Raw genomic sequence first — 16,937 nt, forward strand, 5'->3', positions numbered from 1 at the left:
GTGGCTGTATCGTTTTTAAAGTCCGGACAAAATAGGGTTAACTTGCTAAAATGCAGTTACACCTATAGTTGTCAAACATAGAGAACCACATTGATTAATGTGGTAAATGCAATATAGTTTGGGTCATTTATTTCAGATGTAAAAGTACGGGTAACATCTAACAAGTCACCCACAACATTATATACGCATATGGTATCATGATATGTTAATGGCTCGGATAAACTACAGAACCTCTTCTAATACAGAATGGTTAGCCAGTTTCTTAATATTTGGTATGCCACAAACACAAAGTTTTTATGACCAGTTTTATACCATAAGACAATTAACCTATACGTTTGCATTACCTACAAATATAAAAAAAACTTAAGCTATCGCTGAAACTTGTGCATTTTATGTTAACAACAACAAAAGCCACACTCTGTAGCAAATATCATGAAACTTGTGCATATGATGTGAATTTAAATGCTCACGTAATCAATACTATGAAAGAAAATCCACCACTTCGTCTAATTCTCGCTGCCGAGCTTCTTTATGCGCCCACCTGGCCTCTGCAAGTCGGGGCGATATGTTCCATTTGTCGTGGTAGATTCTCTGCTTGCAGTTTGGACATTTCTTTCCATCTGCAATTTGTATTGTTAGATCATAATCAGTGGCTCAGTCAGGGAACAATTCCTTTTTTGTAAACCGAATGTATATATATATATATATATATGTAATATATACGTAAATTTGTTTTTAAATTTTGTACTTTTTAAATTAAACACGTAGTTGTGAAAACTAGATGTTTATTTGGAGGTTCAGCCATTATATTACTTTAAGGTTTAACTATAAGGCGTAAAGGAGTTACATGAGACTCTCATGATGATCTCACAGGGAAGTGGCCCCTTTACCAGCTGTGCCACTGATTATGATATGTATTGACCCTTGTTTTTGAATCATAAAACTCCTTTATTTTGTAATAAATCAGTGCTTACCCTCAAACGGAGGTGTCTTCATGTATTTGTCTAAACATCCGTGGTGAAATAAATGTCCGCAGTAAATTCTTTCAGCGTAATTATCTCCCTTCATATCAGAGACAACTTCCTGATAAAATGATTTAACATATTAAACGGCCACTAATGAGTTGACTTAATTAACAGCCATACAAAAAAAATTACCCACAAAGTAACACACATGGTAAACTGTAACCTGGCACGAGGTGTATGAACACACAGGGTCTGTCATTTCCACGCGAGGGTAAAGCAAGTTACATTCATTCATTTAAATGATAAGGGGTGAAATGAAATGTTAACAAAATCTAGGGTTACATTCTTGTATTACAGTTATATTATTCATAGTTCTCAAATATGGAGAATGTCATTGATTAATGTGGTGAATGCAAAATTATGCAATACACCCTAGCTCTGTCGGTTTGTATAGACATCTAGAAGCATAGTAAAACCTGGTTTAAATTGTAATTTGTAAATAATATTTATGATGTCATACCAAGATAATATTACTCAGGATGTGTTGATACCAGTAACTGTTTTGCCTAAGAAAAGATACACACAGGCAAAACATGCAGGTTCCCAGAAACAAAGACAATATCGACTACCTAACACACATAACTTACTGATGGATTATTTGGTAAAGTTTGTTTTCCACAAAGTGGACAGTTTTCTACAGGATAACGCTTCCCACATGATATAAGAAACTTCATGACTTTAAAAACATGAGGACTTGGTTGAAATGGTGGGGCCCTGGTAATATTAACATGAACATATTTACAATCAGAATTCAAATAAGGTTTAGAACAACTTTTTAGGACTGTTTTTTCTCTATCACATTATTTCATGAGTTTTATTATTTACATTAATTTTAGTGCCAGAAAATTGAAAAACATGTAAATATCCTATGCCATGCATCAACAACAGTAATATGTTCTCAAACAATATTTACTTTGGGTTTTTCTTTAATGGAGGTTCAACGGCTTGTCGTGCAAATTCTCTAGCTTGGGATATGAAATAATACGCCATCACTGCAGGAAAGTTATTTTCATTCATCGTCATTTCAATAGATTTTGTTGGATATTCATCGGGTACAGAAACAGTGAACTAGAAAGTAATTAACTGCAAAACGTTTTTCCAATATAGCTTTTATGATTAGTATCATTAATTAATACATTATTTTTTTACATTTACTACATTAAAAATGAATATTTGCCAGTAAGATATGAATGAGTCAACTCTTAAACAGTGAACTACAAGGTAATTAGCTTTTTTTAAATCCAGCTTTATGATTAGTATTCTTATTCAATGCATTACTTTTTTTATCTTTACTACATTAACGATAAAAAATAAATATTTTCTAGTAGTAGTAAAATATAAATGAGCTAACTGTGGCTTTTTAGTTGAAACATATTTCCCTTTAACTAAATCAAGTAATACATGGCTGCTAGTTGTAGGCAACAAACGCAATATTATTGTGGATTTATTGCCTAATTCAAAGGACGCTGTATTCAAACATTAAAAAGATAAACACCTTTAAACGATAATTTTCTTTACACACAGCAATACTTATTGTTCCTTGTTTTTGTTTCATTTTCATTATGTCGATGTCTTCCTATTAATGCAAAACAAATGTGTAAGGAAAAAATAATAAATTTATATTCGTTAAGTTTTAAATTTATATTCATTGAGTTTTAAAACCAAGTTATCCACATATAAACCAAAGCAGTTAAAAAAGTAGGCGTGAAGTTTGAATCTTTTTTTCTTCCTATGTAAATATTAAAAAGTTTATACTGCGTATTATAAAAATTTAAATATTTACTGTTAATATTTAATGACACTGCCAGAAAATTGTTTTGGAAAAAAAGTGTTGCTTCTAAAGCTACAAAAACAACACAAATATTTAAATTACCTCCAGAAGTTCTTTTTTAACCTTGGTTAGTTCATCACGACAGGGAAGTAACGGATTGTCGTCTAAAAATTTCCGAACAAATTTTAAAAGAATCATCACCTGTTTAAATATTACTTGAAAATTTGGGACAATTAGGGTTAACAACTGTGGCTCTGTGAACGGTTCGTAATGATTAAGGATACAGGGTTCAATGGTCGATACTGGGTGTTTGTGTCTTTGCAGAACACAGATACTGCTTCAACCCAGTGGTCCCTAAATGGGTTGCAGCTCTCTGTGTGTCACTTTCAGGGTAATGAGCTAACTCTGGCTCATACATCAGGTCTCATGGTGTGCCACACTATAAAATCTCATTCATATAGAATGAAAAGAATAACTGCACTTCAATACGATTGACAGCAAGTTTGTGCATTTATATTTTGTTCTAAAATGACATTGATTTTTTTAAACCAAAAACTTGAAAGCCATTTTATAATGTGGCTGGTACACACAAAGTAACAAAACAGATAAGGCCAAGAACCTATATAACATTCATCATATATATAATTTACCTGCTTATCTCCTACACGTTTCTTGAGTTCATTGTCACATATTTGTCCGATATGATTCACTAACGCTGGTGACATAACTTTGCTTTTAATTTCCACCAGCAATATATCATCGGGATAATTTTGAGGGAATTGTATGCACACAGTCAATACTCTGTGCGGGGTTTTCCTGCAAAAAATAAAAAAAATTAAACGTTTATTTGTGTCCATCAGTTGCGAATGATCAAACATAAAACAAGAACATAAAGTTACAGACTTCCCAAATTTTGACTTATTTTTACATAACCTTTTAGTTAGATTTTAGAGTAAGTAAAATTAAAAACATTGGGCATGAAACTGTACTTATATAATAATATAATATAGTAGGTGTATATTCTGAAGCTTTAATACAGTTTTCCCTGCTATGTAATAATATTTAGGCCCATGATTTAAAGTATATAAAAAGGACTTACGTTATTTTTATAGAGACCAAATTTTGATGGCATCCTATAATTTCACAACCTTCCACTTTAGAAAGCAGTGTTTTTTGGACATCTTTTAATTCCTGGTTAATTAAACTACTACGATCCATTCCAACTAAGCAAATCGTCACTCCCTACACTTTATAACGTTAAAATCAAATCATAACATTGTACTGCTGAGATCGGGTTATAATAGCTGCGTTGCGGGAATTTAGCCCTACTATTCCGGTCGAAATTTAGTTGACGATGCCCCCAAAGTAGTTACCGAAACAACTGATTACTGAAAGAGCAATACATAAGTTTAAATACTAATTGAAGAAAGAAAATCGAACTTTTCTATATTTAAGTTGCTTTTACCACACATGCATAATTTACAGAGTAACTGAGTAAATATTTTTAACAAAATTTCTAAATTAGCAAATTCTAGACGAATTATCATGCTGTGTTCACAAAGGAAGTAATCGTTATTTTATTGTAACAACATGCAACAATACACTGCATGTATAAGGAAAGTTAAAAATCCAACCCAAAAAGAGTGCATGCAATAAAATTTTTATGTGAACTTGGGAAATACGGGAAATACCCATCTCAATAATTCCCTTCCAGATTGGACACGTCACGAAAGTGGTTCGAGCGTCATGTGATATGACGTCACTTGTAAACAGCTAGAATTTTCTATAAGAAAAGAAGAACTACTTAGTGTTTTAGTGTACTTAGGCATGATGCAAGACTACATATTAAGAAAAAATAAACGTGAATCATTGTAGCTTTATGTAATTCGCAAAATATATATAGTGTTCTAGTTTATAAGTGATCAATGTTCATACTGCATATTTGGATTTGGATTTTTAAATCATGAAGAAAACAATTTTTGCAATCATTTTGCATTAAATTAAACATTTTACCGTTGCATACAACATATATTACCTTTGTTCTTTTGTATTTCTTAGTTTTTATTAATAAATGGTAATAATCCAGGTCTTTCCACCCATTCATTTGCAGAAAATGTTCTTTGTAAGGAACACAACAATGTAAAGAAATGTTTGGTGGTGTTACTGGCATTGCTAAGTTTTTGACTTCTGTTGGTTTATTTTCTATTGTAACAGCTGGTTCACCAAACACAGAAAATCAATCAAAAGAAAAACCTAAAGCTGTCACCCTCTCAAGTTATTCTGAGTATGTTTTGTGTATTGAAAAATAAAATGTTATGTTATTAACTGGGTTATAACATTAAGTTGCAATTAAATATACATGCCAACTGTCTATATGTTTTAATGGGTTGTTCTAATTGTTATCATCCAAATAATAATCAGTAATCACACCTACAGTTGCTTACACTCTGGCGTCGTGGCAAAGTGGTTAGCACACTTCCCTCCAACCTAGAGGTTACGGGTTCAAGGCTAGTCACTGCTACCCCAAGGGCACTGGGTGTATAAAACAGAACACTTGTGTTATAACAACTGTCTACCACAATTAAAAAGACAAGTAACAGTTATTATTTGTAAAAAAACAATACATACAAACCAGTCTTTTCAACAAACTTTCTTTCTTGTCCCATTTTAGCCCCTTGCTCATTGCAACTACACTCGATGGTAAAATCTCAGCATTGAATATTGCTGATGGTGGAAAATTGAAGTGGGTTGTGGATTTGGGTCATGGACCTTTGGTTTCATCATCTCTTGCTAAACTTGTTTATAAAGAAGTAAGAGAGTTTCTTTAATCCCAATTTTGTTATTGAAGACAAAGCAAACCAAGTTTTATAATAAACAATTTCACTTTTGTGAAAAATATTTACTATGTAGTATGTATTTCAACATGCCACAGCTGTTTGTAATCATGACTTTTCACAATTGTTCTGTTCCATTTTTATTTAAATTTGTTTTCATTTGCCACCATACAAAGTTAAGGTTGAAGTTTAGTATACATGGCTCCTGCATGCAGCATGTTTGGCAACTTGAACACAAATTCAAAGCTGACAGAGATACCACCTCCTTACCAATAGGCAAAAATATAAATTCCTATTTATTTTGCTAACATTAAATTGTTTACAAAAAGTTGGTTTTTAAATATGGGGATACCAATCGCCACTCTTTCATAGTCTTAAACTTGCATACATCACAACAGGATGGAAAATATGTGCGATTGATTCCTTCATTACATGGGGGATTATTTCGCTTTGATGGAGAATCTGTCGAGGTTAGAAACTAAATATCAATAAATGTAAAATTTTGGCTTTGTGGTGAGGATCTTATTATTTGAGATACCAGGTCTTGTTAATCAGTTTTATAATCATGACGTTTATGACCTTTTAAGTGTAAAGTTTTTATGTGCTGCATCAAAACAATGTAAGCTGTAAGGCTACTTACTTCTCAGTAATTAAAAGACAATGACTGTACAAACCTTTTAAACAAGTTTGTTTGCTGTCAATGGACAAATTCATTTTATTGGAGTTGGGTGAAATAATTTATTTATGAAACTACTTGTGTGTTTTAAAAGAATTTTTTTCCTCCAAGTTGACTCATTTTGTAGAAGAACGTCCTCTAAATATCCACCAGTGCTTTCCAAATTCACCAACAGCATTTATCATTAAAACTGAAGCAATTACCTTTATTCAGGCTGTCCCATTTGATGCTGATCAATTATTAAGCTCATCCTTTCGGTTGGCTGACGAGACAGTGCTTGTTGGTGGGAAAGAAACAAGCACGAGTGGCATTGATGCCTTTAGTGGAAGGTAAATATAAATGTAGAAAAGTTTTATGTTTTTGAATCCATTTTTTGTGTTTTTTTTATAACACTTATAACATATAATATTTTTTTAACTAAAGCTGGAGTGAAATTGGTAAATGCAATTACACTTACTAGTTGGGAACATAAATTCAATCATTAATGTGGGGGAGGTAGGGATATATATGTAAAAATTGTTTGTTGAGGTTTTTTGTTTTTAATTTTAAAAAAATATGGGGTGAAACTAATAAATGTAGTTACACTAAGGGTCAAACATTTAAAATAAATTCAATGATTAATGTGGCGTGCGCATAACATAGCACTGTTGTATTATACGGGTAAATTAGGTGACAGTACGGGTAAAGCAGGTCACATTGTTTGCATTGTGTTTAGTTGTTCCTCTTTCTAAAGGTCTGGTAAAGGTCTTTATTTGACACTTATCTTCAAGTGCTTTTACCTCTAGTGTGTTCCTAATGACTGAGATTGTGTTGCTAATTCTTAACTTTATTATTATTGTATCCGAAACATCTGAAAACATGTAAAACATTAATATATTTTCTTAATAAAAAAAAACATTTGTCATTTAGTGTTGATGTGGGATTTAGGTTGTTTTTTTTTAACAGGAAAAATTAGGCTTGTGTAAGACTAATATGAAAACAGTGCCTGTGCAATACAGATATGTTTTAAATTTGGACATTTATTAGTTTAAATGTTATTTCAACAGAGTGTTATACACCTGCACTGCCAATGGATGCGACAAACAACAAAATGTCCACGATGCTTCAGATTTATTGATAGTGAAACGACAACAACAAGTTGTTCGTTCAATCATCAACAGAAATGGACACGAAAAGTAAGGTTGTCAATAAAGTAAAAAAAAATATTATTAAATAAAATAGATAGTTTGTTTATCGTTTGAACAAAACACTTTTGGCCTTTATATTTGGAAGTTTAAACCTAAAATTAAACTGTTCTTATAAGTAAATTGATGCAAACCGTATTTCTTTATAAAAAGGTGGTTTTAGTATGGAAATCAAAAAGCTGCTAATGTAATTTAATTTATTGAAAACTTTTAAATATTGTTTGTATGTTTGTATTTTTGTACAAAACTTTGATTGTTTTATATACTTCTGTTTAACTTTGTTTTAATTAGTTACGACTTTAATTTAGTTCATTGCAAATGTAATTCTGTTAATTTAATTAGTTGGAACTTCAGTGTTGGTGAAATCAACCTGGACTTTTCTCAAGGAGCAAATCTACATCTGTTAGAGGGATCATCTGAACATTCAAATGAACAATCATACCAGGCAAGTTGTGTGTGTGGTGTTAGTGGGAAGAGGCAGTTGGATAGTTTTTGCCTTTTAAGTATTGTTGTTACCTGTGTCACTATAAGACAAAGGTGTTAAGTATTTAAGTATTGTTCACTACAAGAAGATAAAATGCAATGAATATTTATTTGTATTTAAGTATTTGTTTTCGTGTGTTAAGATTATATTGCTGTTAATGGAATATAACACACATAGTTGTAACCTGGGTGATCATACTGTCAATATACCAATCTGACTTAAAATCAGTCTTTATTTCTTTTCTGTTGTGAAGATCATATTAATGTTGATGGAATGAAATATAGTTTTTAAAGGCTGACATATTATGATTTTTTCGTATTTAAAGGATTCGATTGAAAATGTTTCAAAACATATTATCCATGCTCTGTTCTCTGGGTCAAAGGTTCAACTATGGCATACATCCCACGCCCTTTGCATGTTGGATACTGCCCTACAGTGCTATAAATGAATGTAGTATTTTGAAACAGAAACAGGACACCAAACAAACCCACACTGAAAGTGATGAATTCTCAATGACGGATGCTCGTTGTATTAAAGTTGTCGTACCAGATGGAATGGTCTGTCTTGTGACGAGAAAAAATGAGCATGTGGTGAAATGGAAGCATAAAGTTAGTAGTTTACAATGTACAAGTGTGGCCACACATACAATATTGGGTGAATGTATATTGCTTTGGTACGTTTATGTTTGTCACAAACTATATGATTATGCCTTGTATATTTATACAATGGTTTTTGAATTGTACATTTTTTTGATCATCGTATTTTAAAAGACAAATAAAAGTTATGTTATGATTTTTTCTAAACAGCAGAATTGTCATTACACAATGGTTACTCCTGAGAAACAGTGGGTAACCTTGACAAACCCTAAATATAGATTTGGCAAACTTTAGATTTGATTAAACTTTAAGAATCACTGATTTAATATGTTAAATACAGCTTGGTTCTCCTGTAAGTGCAGCATGGTTATTAGTGGATGGAGAACTGAGAAAACTTGATTTATTTGATCCAAGTATGGTCCCTGCATTAGATGAAAGCACAGCGGTGGCAAAGAAGGCACCTCAGATTAACACAATTTATATGGGTGAGTGAGTGAGTGCTGACTGCTGTGCATTTTTGTTTTCCGATACTTGTTTGTACGAATTACTGTTTCCCAAGGTGAAATATTCCTTAAATTTTTCTAGTGGTCTCTCAAAATAAGTCAATTTCAGTTAAATGTCTGAAGTGAGAACGACTGCTTGTAGAAGTAGCCTTTTAAAAATCCCATTTAGCTTTTTTGGTATAATGGATTTTGTAATTGGCATAAAGAAACAATAATGTTTATTCCTACAGGATCATATGACAACCATGTTTACATTCAAGCCTCACCTGCTGTACAGAAATCTATTGCTATCATCACTGCAAGTAATAGATACGGCAGTACAAATGCAAGGTAAGTAATAAGTAGATTGTTTGAACATGAAATAACCTTTAGTTGTGTTTTGATAGCCATGCATTATAGGGTTGTAAAAACTTGCAAGCATTCTCCTGAAGCAATAATGCTATTACAAGTACCTCTTCCAGTGAACATATAACATAAAGTCATGATTTTCTAGGGTCCTTTGGGAAAAATACAAATAAAAGTTAATGTATTGTTTCTGTTTTATACGGGCAAGGCAAGCTGTGGGCCTGGCCTTAGGCTAAACTTGGTCCGTTTACCCCAACTTCTAAGGGTTCTACTGCATGAAACTGATTATTTTTTTTGTTATAAAAGAAAAGATACCAAATGAACATGGCCTTGCATATCATCCTTGCCTTTCAGACAAATGTCACCCAAGTTCGCCTACCGTCGTTGCCACGGTGATATGACACCAGTTGCCATAGAAACCAACAAGGATGACCCAACAACAGAGTTAGTGGTAAAAGGAAAACCTCCGCAAAAAGCAAACTGTGTTCATGGGTTGACGCTCTACAACGAGCAGTTTCATAATGGTTAGTTGTTGTGTATGAAATATTCCAAAAAAAAGGATTAAAACGACGGTTTTAACTGTATAACCATTCAGGAATCCAATATGCAAAACAACAAATTAGTTAGTTTATCAATAACAGTATTAAAATAACAGCAATGAAAATTTTGACTCTATAACCGTGGTCAACTATTAAGAAAAAAAAATCGTTAAAACTAAACCCAACATTTTTTACCCAGATGGAGGATACTATTTACAAGATGACTCGAGTTATTTATCGAGAATACAAAGCTCGAAGAGGATGGGAAGGAATACTGTTGACTCATTAGAGAATGATTCATATGAGTAAGTTGCTTATAACTGTCTTTACATCTGCAGCTCTTGCCTGATTTCTAATCTATGTGGACAAGGTCGGGGTAGAGGACCTGGGATTTAAACTACATTTGGCCCAATGTTTAAATGTTTTTTTCTCAGCAAATGGAGTAAAACAATATTGTTAGAAAAATGATTTCTTGTTTAAGCAGTTAAACTGTTTTTTTCTTTTCTTTCAGCAAATACAACATAGATATCGTATATTCTTCATTCATGCACTGGTGGAAGGAACTTCTCATATTAACTGTGTCGGTTTCAATTTTTGTGCAATGTCTTATCAACAAGTGCATGCAAGCCTTAAAGGTAAGAAATATGATAACATTGTTATAACACTAAAACTTACAGGTCTACCGATGAATTTATAAATTGTCTTTGATACTCTGATTCAGAAAAAGTTGAAAGCTAAACACAATCATATGTGTTTTAAGAATTTTTGAATATACAACATTCAAATGCCATATGTAAATAGGCCTGTCCATAAGTTGAGGACCACGCTGCATGTAAAAGTAATAATATGTTGTTGCAATGTCAAAGGAAGTCACAACAATGTGTTTTATCGTGCTGGTATTATCCAGTCCAATTCGAAAAGCAATACTCAAGATCATATGATCAATGGAAAAGTGACCATGGAGCGTGATATAATCAATACACCTGAGATAGGGTGAAACAAGTTTAAATCAATCCCATAAAATATGAATACCAGGAACAGATTGATTCAAATAAAGACCAATATTAACATCAAAACTATAGACTTTCTGAGAGGATATTAAATACAAACTATTGTTATTTTTAGTCTTGAAAACATATACTAATTACAGAAACCTAAAATATTAAATCACACTTTGAATATTTATCCTAACAACACATATATCATATCATATATCTTTGTATTAAACCTATCCCATTCACAAAACCCAGTCTCGATCTACAAATGAAACAACGACAAGTTTATATGAATCACCACCAGAGCACCCCCCTCCTGTTATTGAGGTGGAGAGAGAATACGAATCAAGATTCTTGACTGATTTTGAACCTTTGGAATGCCTTGGAAAGGTAAGAGGAGATTTTGTTATTTCATCCTTATCTGGGGTAAAGAATACTTTTATATGGGTGAGGTTCTACTATGAGGCATGCCAGAAGACTTGGGTCTTGGGATGTAGCTGTAAGCCAGAGTTGGCCAATTACTCAATATTTATCTTGTGTTTACTGCTTTGGTTCTTAATGGCATTAGTATTATATTTAAATTTTCAATACTTTGTTGCAGGGAGGATTTGGAATCGTATTCAAGGCAAGAAATAAAATGGATGATTGCACATATGCTGTGAAACGAATTCTTCTTCCTAACAAGTAATATTTAACATACCAGGCTTGATTTTGACTTGTAAAACAAGATTTTCACAGCAGTATTATCTGCCGAGTTATACATATTGTGGTCATTTAAATTTTGTAAAGTGGAGACTTTGATATATTGTTTTTGATAATCATTCACCAATAACATCAACAATATTAAGTTTAACAAAATAATCACTGCAATTGATAGTATGTAGAAGCACACAGCCACATACTATTGGCAACTGTTGTATAAGGACCTATGGCGTGGCACGGTGTAGGGCCTGGGTATAGGTCAGTGTTGTTTGTTTACCCATGTAGCAACAATTACTTTCTGCAGTGTAAGTTCTCGGGATAAAGTCTTGCGAGAAGTGCGAGCGCTTGCAAAGTTGGACCATCCTGCCATAGTGAGATATTTCAACTCATGGAATGAAGAACCTCCAGCAGGGTGGCAACAAAAGAGAGATGCCCACCTTAAAGATATGAGGTATGAAGTATATAGGGTGATATGTTGAATGATATCATCTATGTATATAAAGTGCATGAATTTCTGGGTTTCAGCAAGAACTTGTGGATTTTTTGTAAATGGTTTTTGTAGACGGAGTTAAAACTCTATTTAGTATAATAGGTACTTAGTGTTTATAAGGAATGCATAGTCAAAAAGCTTAGTAGCAGTTTCTTGATATCAATGAAGTAAGTGCTGTGGTAGCTTGAATCAAATACTGTATCCTGGCCTTTGTGGTTTAAAACGAAATAATGGTTATAAAAGTTAATAATATTTCTAGTGCTTGGAGCAGCACTGCGTTTCCCAACACAAGTGAAAAACCAATCAGCAAGAGGAATAAACATTCTACTTCAAGTGGAACTGGTCAACAAAACACAGAGTTATCATCAAGTAACCACATACAACATGATGATGATGACGTCATATTTGGGTATGTTGGAATCTCTATGGGTGATGTTTTTATCATGTGAATGATTAAAATGTCTTGGAAAAGTAATTTGTACCAAAAAGATTTTTAATTGTTTAAGTGAAACAACAAAACCATATAGCTTGGCAGTTTTAATGTGTTTTATGCTTGTGTCAAACTTTGAATCATAAGGCAGGGCTCTTTGAATTGCAGTGTGGCATAAAACATTCACAAGTTGCATAGTAGGTTATAAGCTTAACAATTGTTAATGCTAAACCACATTAGCTTAAACCCTAAATAGTTTGAGAACTGTTTACGAAGTTGTGTTTGTGTTTTTGCTTCCCAGAATAAATAAAACTTCTTCACAGGTGTGGTACAACTCAAGGATTTGTTGTTGATAAGACAACAGAGAAGACAAGTGACAGTGGATTGTTTGATGATCAACATAACGATAGTTGGGGTAACAAGGATGAAACATGGGGTGATGAACCCGTTGAAATGAGATCCAACATAGGGGGAAAGTTTTTCCAAAGTGACAGCTCCCTCCCCTCAGTCTCTGGAAGTATCGTACGAAATCGGAACAATAATAGTTCACCCAGAGCTTCTGTTCCATTTGGAAGATACATGATGCAAGATTCGCTGAGTGTTGTGTTTGATGATCGAGTTTCAAATGCAGAGAATTTCAGAACGAATAATAAGGTAACGAATAAATTTCTCCATGCATGGCGGGGAAGTGACAGTTATTATATTCCATTTGAATAATGTATGTATGTAGCAATTATGTAAACTCAATATGCTTAAACAAAAGGAATAATCGATAAAACACAATTGCAGGTCAATGATAAGAAACCACCAAGCTATGAAAGTTTGTTTTCCAACGCTGCTGTAAGAAGACGCCCATCAGCAAAAGGTACTGTGTGGTATATCATTTAATTTGGCAAAGATAATAGACCAAATTTTTTCACAAATGTTGTTTTCTTTTTAAAATTTTTGATTAAGGTTTTATCTGGCATGCACAAAGTGCTTGTTCTAGGTATTTTATTATGCAATTGGCAATTTTGCACTGTTTTTTTTAGTTTTTAAATTTAATCTATACCCCTTCTTACTTATCAAAGCATTGAGATCTTTCTTCTTACAAAAAAGTGGAACTTTTAAACTTTGATGTAAACTTCGTGATTTGTATTTTGTTATTGCAGCAACAGACACCAGCACTTCCGAATTAAAGGCAGTGGTTTGTATGCAAGATGCGAGCACAGGACACCAGGGAAGACTTGGTCAGCATAATGATGAAGACACCCACCCACAAGACAACACAATATATCTTTACATTCAAATGCAACTTTGTAAGAAAGAAAGCTTGAGAGAATGGCTTGCTGCTAATGTGGAGAAAAGGGATTTCCACTACTGCTTGAATATCTTTCAACAGGTATGAATGAATCTCTTTTATTTATCTTCGCATAGTGGGTCAACTCATAATTTTATGCAAACAAACCTTGTCCACTTATAAGTTAAAAAGTACTGATGTCAGAAACTGTATGGGTGATTTTTTTGTTTTATTTGAATAGTCCATTAGTGACCACAGTGTTAGAGATATTAAGTGTCTGAGGATACACAAGCACACAATAATCACAGTAACACCATCAAGCTTCACTCTATGTGTTCCATATGCAGTTTCAATAACATTTCAAGACTTAAATAAATTATTTCTTGTTGGGCTTCAGGTTGTCAGTGCAGTTGCCTACGTACACGACTCTGGGTTGATTCACCGTGATTTAAAACCTTCCAATGTTCTCTTCTCACTTGATGGGACGATAAAAGTTGGTGACTTTGGGTTGGTCACACACGCTGGAGAGGGAGATCCGTTTTTCAACGTGGGAGAACTACCAGAGGCGATACTTGGTAAAGCAGATGACAAACATACACAAAGAGTTGGCACGAGAATGTACATGGCTCCTGAGCAAGTAGGTGTCAACTTTGTTGCAATGAAAATCTTGTTGTTAGATCATCAATGGATACATTTTTTCATACAAAAGACAGCTATTGATATCTTCAAAAGTAAAACAACCGGTTTATGATCTAAAATCTTTCTTGTAAACTTTAGAATACGAATGTAGAAATGATATTAATAATTAATTATATAGGCCACAATGGCCCGGATTTAACCCATTCAGAACAGGGGTAATATTCCAACTGGATTATCACAGGTAGTATCAATATTTGTAATGGAACAGATAAGTTCCACTGAAATCAATGTATCTTTGTTCCATTTATATTAAACATATTTATTCCAGATGTCCAGCAGCACATACAGTGAAAAGATCGATATATTTGCACTTGGTTTGATATTTTTTGAGCTCATTCACTCGTTTGGAACACAAATGGAAAGAATTCTTCATCTTTCTGATGCAAGAAAACTCAAGTTTCCCATTCAATTTTTAAACAACTACCCGAAAGAGGTAAGTGTCTTTTGTTAACAGTTGTGGGTTACTTCTTGTGACATCTTGATACAGCACGTTATGACAACAAACAAGCTGTTTTTTCATTACAAGACAAACAATAACAGATTATTTCCCAACTAGCTACCGTGAAACTTTTCGTTTTGAATATTTTTTGAGGCAAATAAAGTTTAGTCTTTGGCAGGTCTTATCATATTACGTCACAGTGAAATACATATGCCATGGCTGCATCATTCTTAAACATCCATAATTTACGTTTCAGTCCAAGCTGACTCATCAAATGCTGAGTCACAAAGCAAGTGACCGACCTTCAGCCAACGAAGTGAATGAACATGAAGTATTCACAGAAGTTTTGGACTTACAACAATCAAGGTCCCGGCATCGAACGACGTCATCCAGAAGTTCTGACTCCACTTCAAGCTAACAATGTTTCACACTATCTTGTTTCTGAATTTAGTTGTTTTTGCACCAAAATAATTGTATAAATGCTCACTTGACACTTTTGCTTACACTGGTAATTAAACTTTTTTGCTGAAAGTTTTTTGTTTAATATTAACTTTTGTTTACCTGATGTGAACATTGTTTTTCTACTTTTTGTTATGTGTTTGCTTTTGTTCAGTTTAATGTTAATACTATTTCAAAATCACTGGCATTTCATTCTGTTAGGCTTGCAATTGATTTTATCATTGCTCAAAATTGAATTTTGCAATTTACAGGTATTTTACTGTAATGCACTGATGAGTGATGAATGAACCTTTTTTCCATTCCAAAACAGAGAATTGTGAAAAAGACCAATAGCTTAAGACTGCCGAAAAGCAAAAAACAAAATGTTTTTTTACTTGTTAAATGTTGACTTGTTATTGATAAATTTTTATAAACAAAAACAACCCTACCAGGCAAGGTCACAACAAAATCTAATTAAGCTCTTCTACCAGATTTATTTTTTGTACCAACATATTATTTGATAAGAAGTATATCAGCACTAATAAATTTTGAGGAAGAGCTTCGTTAGATTTATAATATGCCTCGTAGTATCAGTTTATATTTTGAACATCAACATACAATGCATATCCTACTCGAATAATAAAGTGTGTTGAGGTGCTTTTTAATATAATCAAGTTCATGGGATTTGTGTGTTTACATGCAAGTTATGAGGTAGTACAACCTTGGTTTCATTCCATACTCCGTCTTTCTTCATGCTACATCTACTGCAGACAATTTTCGATCCAACATCAGAAGCTTCCAAAATTTCAGGCTTGAACAATGTGATAAAATCAACCAATTTGAAATGAGCTTGGACTGTATAAATAGATTAAAGTAAAATTATCACTTTCTATCTTGAAATCATAATTTATTTACTTACATTTTTCTCTTCGATTACATTTACAGTATAAGATTTATTCATTAATATTTTTTAATACACAAATATATCGTTTGCCCACTATTATATTTAACGTATACTAGCACTTACTTAAAAGTTCTTCTGTCTTCTGCTTCAGTGTGTCCATTTCTTTTTCTACATCTTCAAACTTTTGGCGCTTTTCCTCCCAACCGACGGCCGATGCCATTTATTCCTTTTAAAGATTATAAAAGTCCACACACACAATACTGACCACGTTACAAATTTGTACAATGGACAAAATGGCGGGAAATAAAAATTACAGCGATTTGTTTGTTTTTTTTGTTTATTTTCCGGGGTCAATGTGTAACCATTTTTCGCAAAAGTTGACTAAATGTAAAATCTTTTGTAATTCCATAAATTTGCATATACAGTACTATTAATTGTCTATAGGAGTAAGCAGCTAATCTGTAATAGACAGTAAATACAAATTTACTGACTGCTAGGGCTAGCAGCGACGAGCTTCTCAGAGCCCGTCTGTTCGGAAATATGTTTTACACAGAACCAAAGAGGTCTCGAGGTCTCTTTGACAGAACAGTGTCTAGTTCGTCAA

The 16,937-nt window shown here is 33.1% G+C and overlaps 2 protein-coding genes and 1 long non-coding RNA gene across 4 annotated transcripts; 1 reads left to right on the forward strand and 2 right to left on the reverse strand.

Annotated features, from left to right (window-relative positions):
* Window positions 1–112: 112 nt before the first annotated feature.
* Window positions 113–4,156, reverse strand: LOC149740696 (uncharacterized). The gene is made up of 8 exons (XM_089873419.1): window positions 3,896–4,156; window positions 3,447–3,612; window positions 2,899–2,997; window positions 2,521–2,601; window positions 1,939–2,093; window positions 1,613–1,739; window positions 975–1,083; window positions 113–620 (listed from the first exon to the last, which is right to left on the reverse strand). Exons 1-8 carry the CDS (start codon window positions 4,012–4,014, stop codon window positions 481–483), a joined length of 996 nt encoding a protein of 331 aa, XP_089729545.1. The 5' UTR covers window positions 4,015–4,156; the 3' UTR covers window positions 113–480.
* Window positions 4,157–4,867: 711 nt separating this feature from the next.
* On the forward strand, window positions 4,868–16,113 carry LOC149740697 (eukaryotic translation initiation factor 2-alpha kinase 3-like). Of its 2 annotated transcripts, none has more exons than XR_016384496.1 (22): window positions 4,868–5,080; window positions 5,468–5,606; window positions 6,029–6,100; window positions 6,520–6,635; window positions 7,353–7,481; window positions 7,833–7,935; window positions 8,442–8,582; window positions 8,911–9,055; window positions 9,304–9,403; window positions 9,773–9,942; window positions 10,157–10,262; window positions 10,469–10,592; window positions 11,208–11,342; window positions 11,554–11,636; window positions 11,959–12,105; window positions 12,404–12,553; window positions 12,898–13,228; window positions 13,364–13,439; window positions 13,726–13,955; window positions 14,251–14,494; window positions 14,821–14,985; window positions 15,248–16,113. XR_016384496.1 is itself a non-coding variant. In XM_089873378.1 (22 exons), exons 1-22 carry the CDS (start codon window positions 4,944–4,946, stop codon window positions 15,407–15,409), a joined length of 3,201 nt encoding a protein of 1,066 aa, XP_089729504.1. In that variant the 5' UTR covers window positions 4,870–4,943; the 3' UTR covers window positions 15,410–16,113. The 2 variants fall into 2 exon arrangements, 1 of the variants encoding a protein (XP_089729504.1); XM_089873378.1 differs by having other exon boundaries at window positions 4,870–5,080; window positions 14,251–14,490.
* LOC149740698 (uncharacterized) lies at window positions 15,867–16,709 on the reverse strand. Its single transcript, XR_016384501.1, has 2 exons — window positions 16,457–16,709; window positions 15,867–16,284 (listed from the first exon to the last, which is right to left on the reverse strand). It is a non-coding gene; the product is annotated as an uncharacterized LOC149740698 (long non-coding RNA).
* Between the last annotated feature and the right edge of the window lie 228 nt (window positions 16,710–16,937).

The sequence above is a fragment of the Ciona robusta genome, chromosome 2 (assembly GCF_009617815.1).
Source record: "Ciona robusta chromosome 2, ASM961781v2".
In the NCBI taxonomy this organism is placed as follows: domain Eukaryota; kingdom Metazoa; phylum Chordata; class Ascidiacea; order Phlebobranchia; family Cionidae; genus Ciona; species Ciona robusta.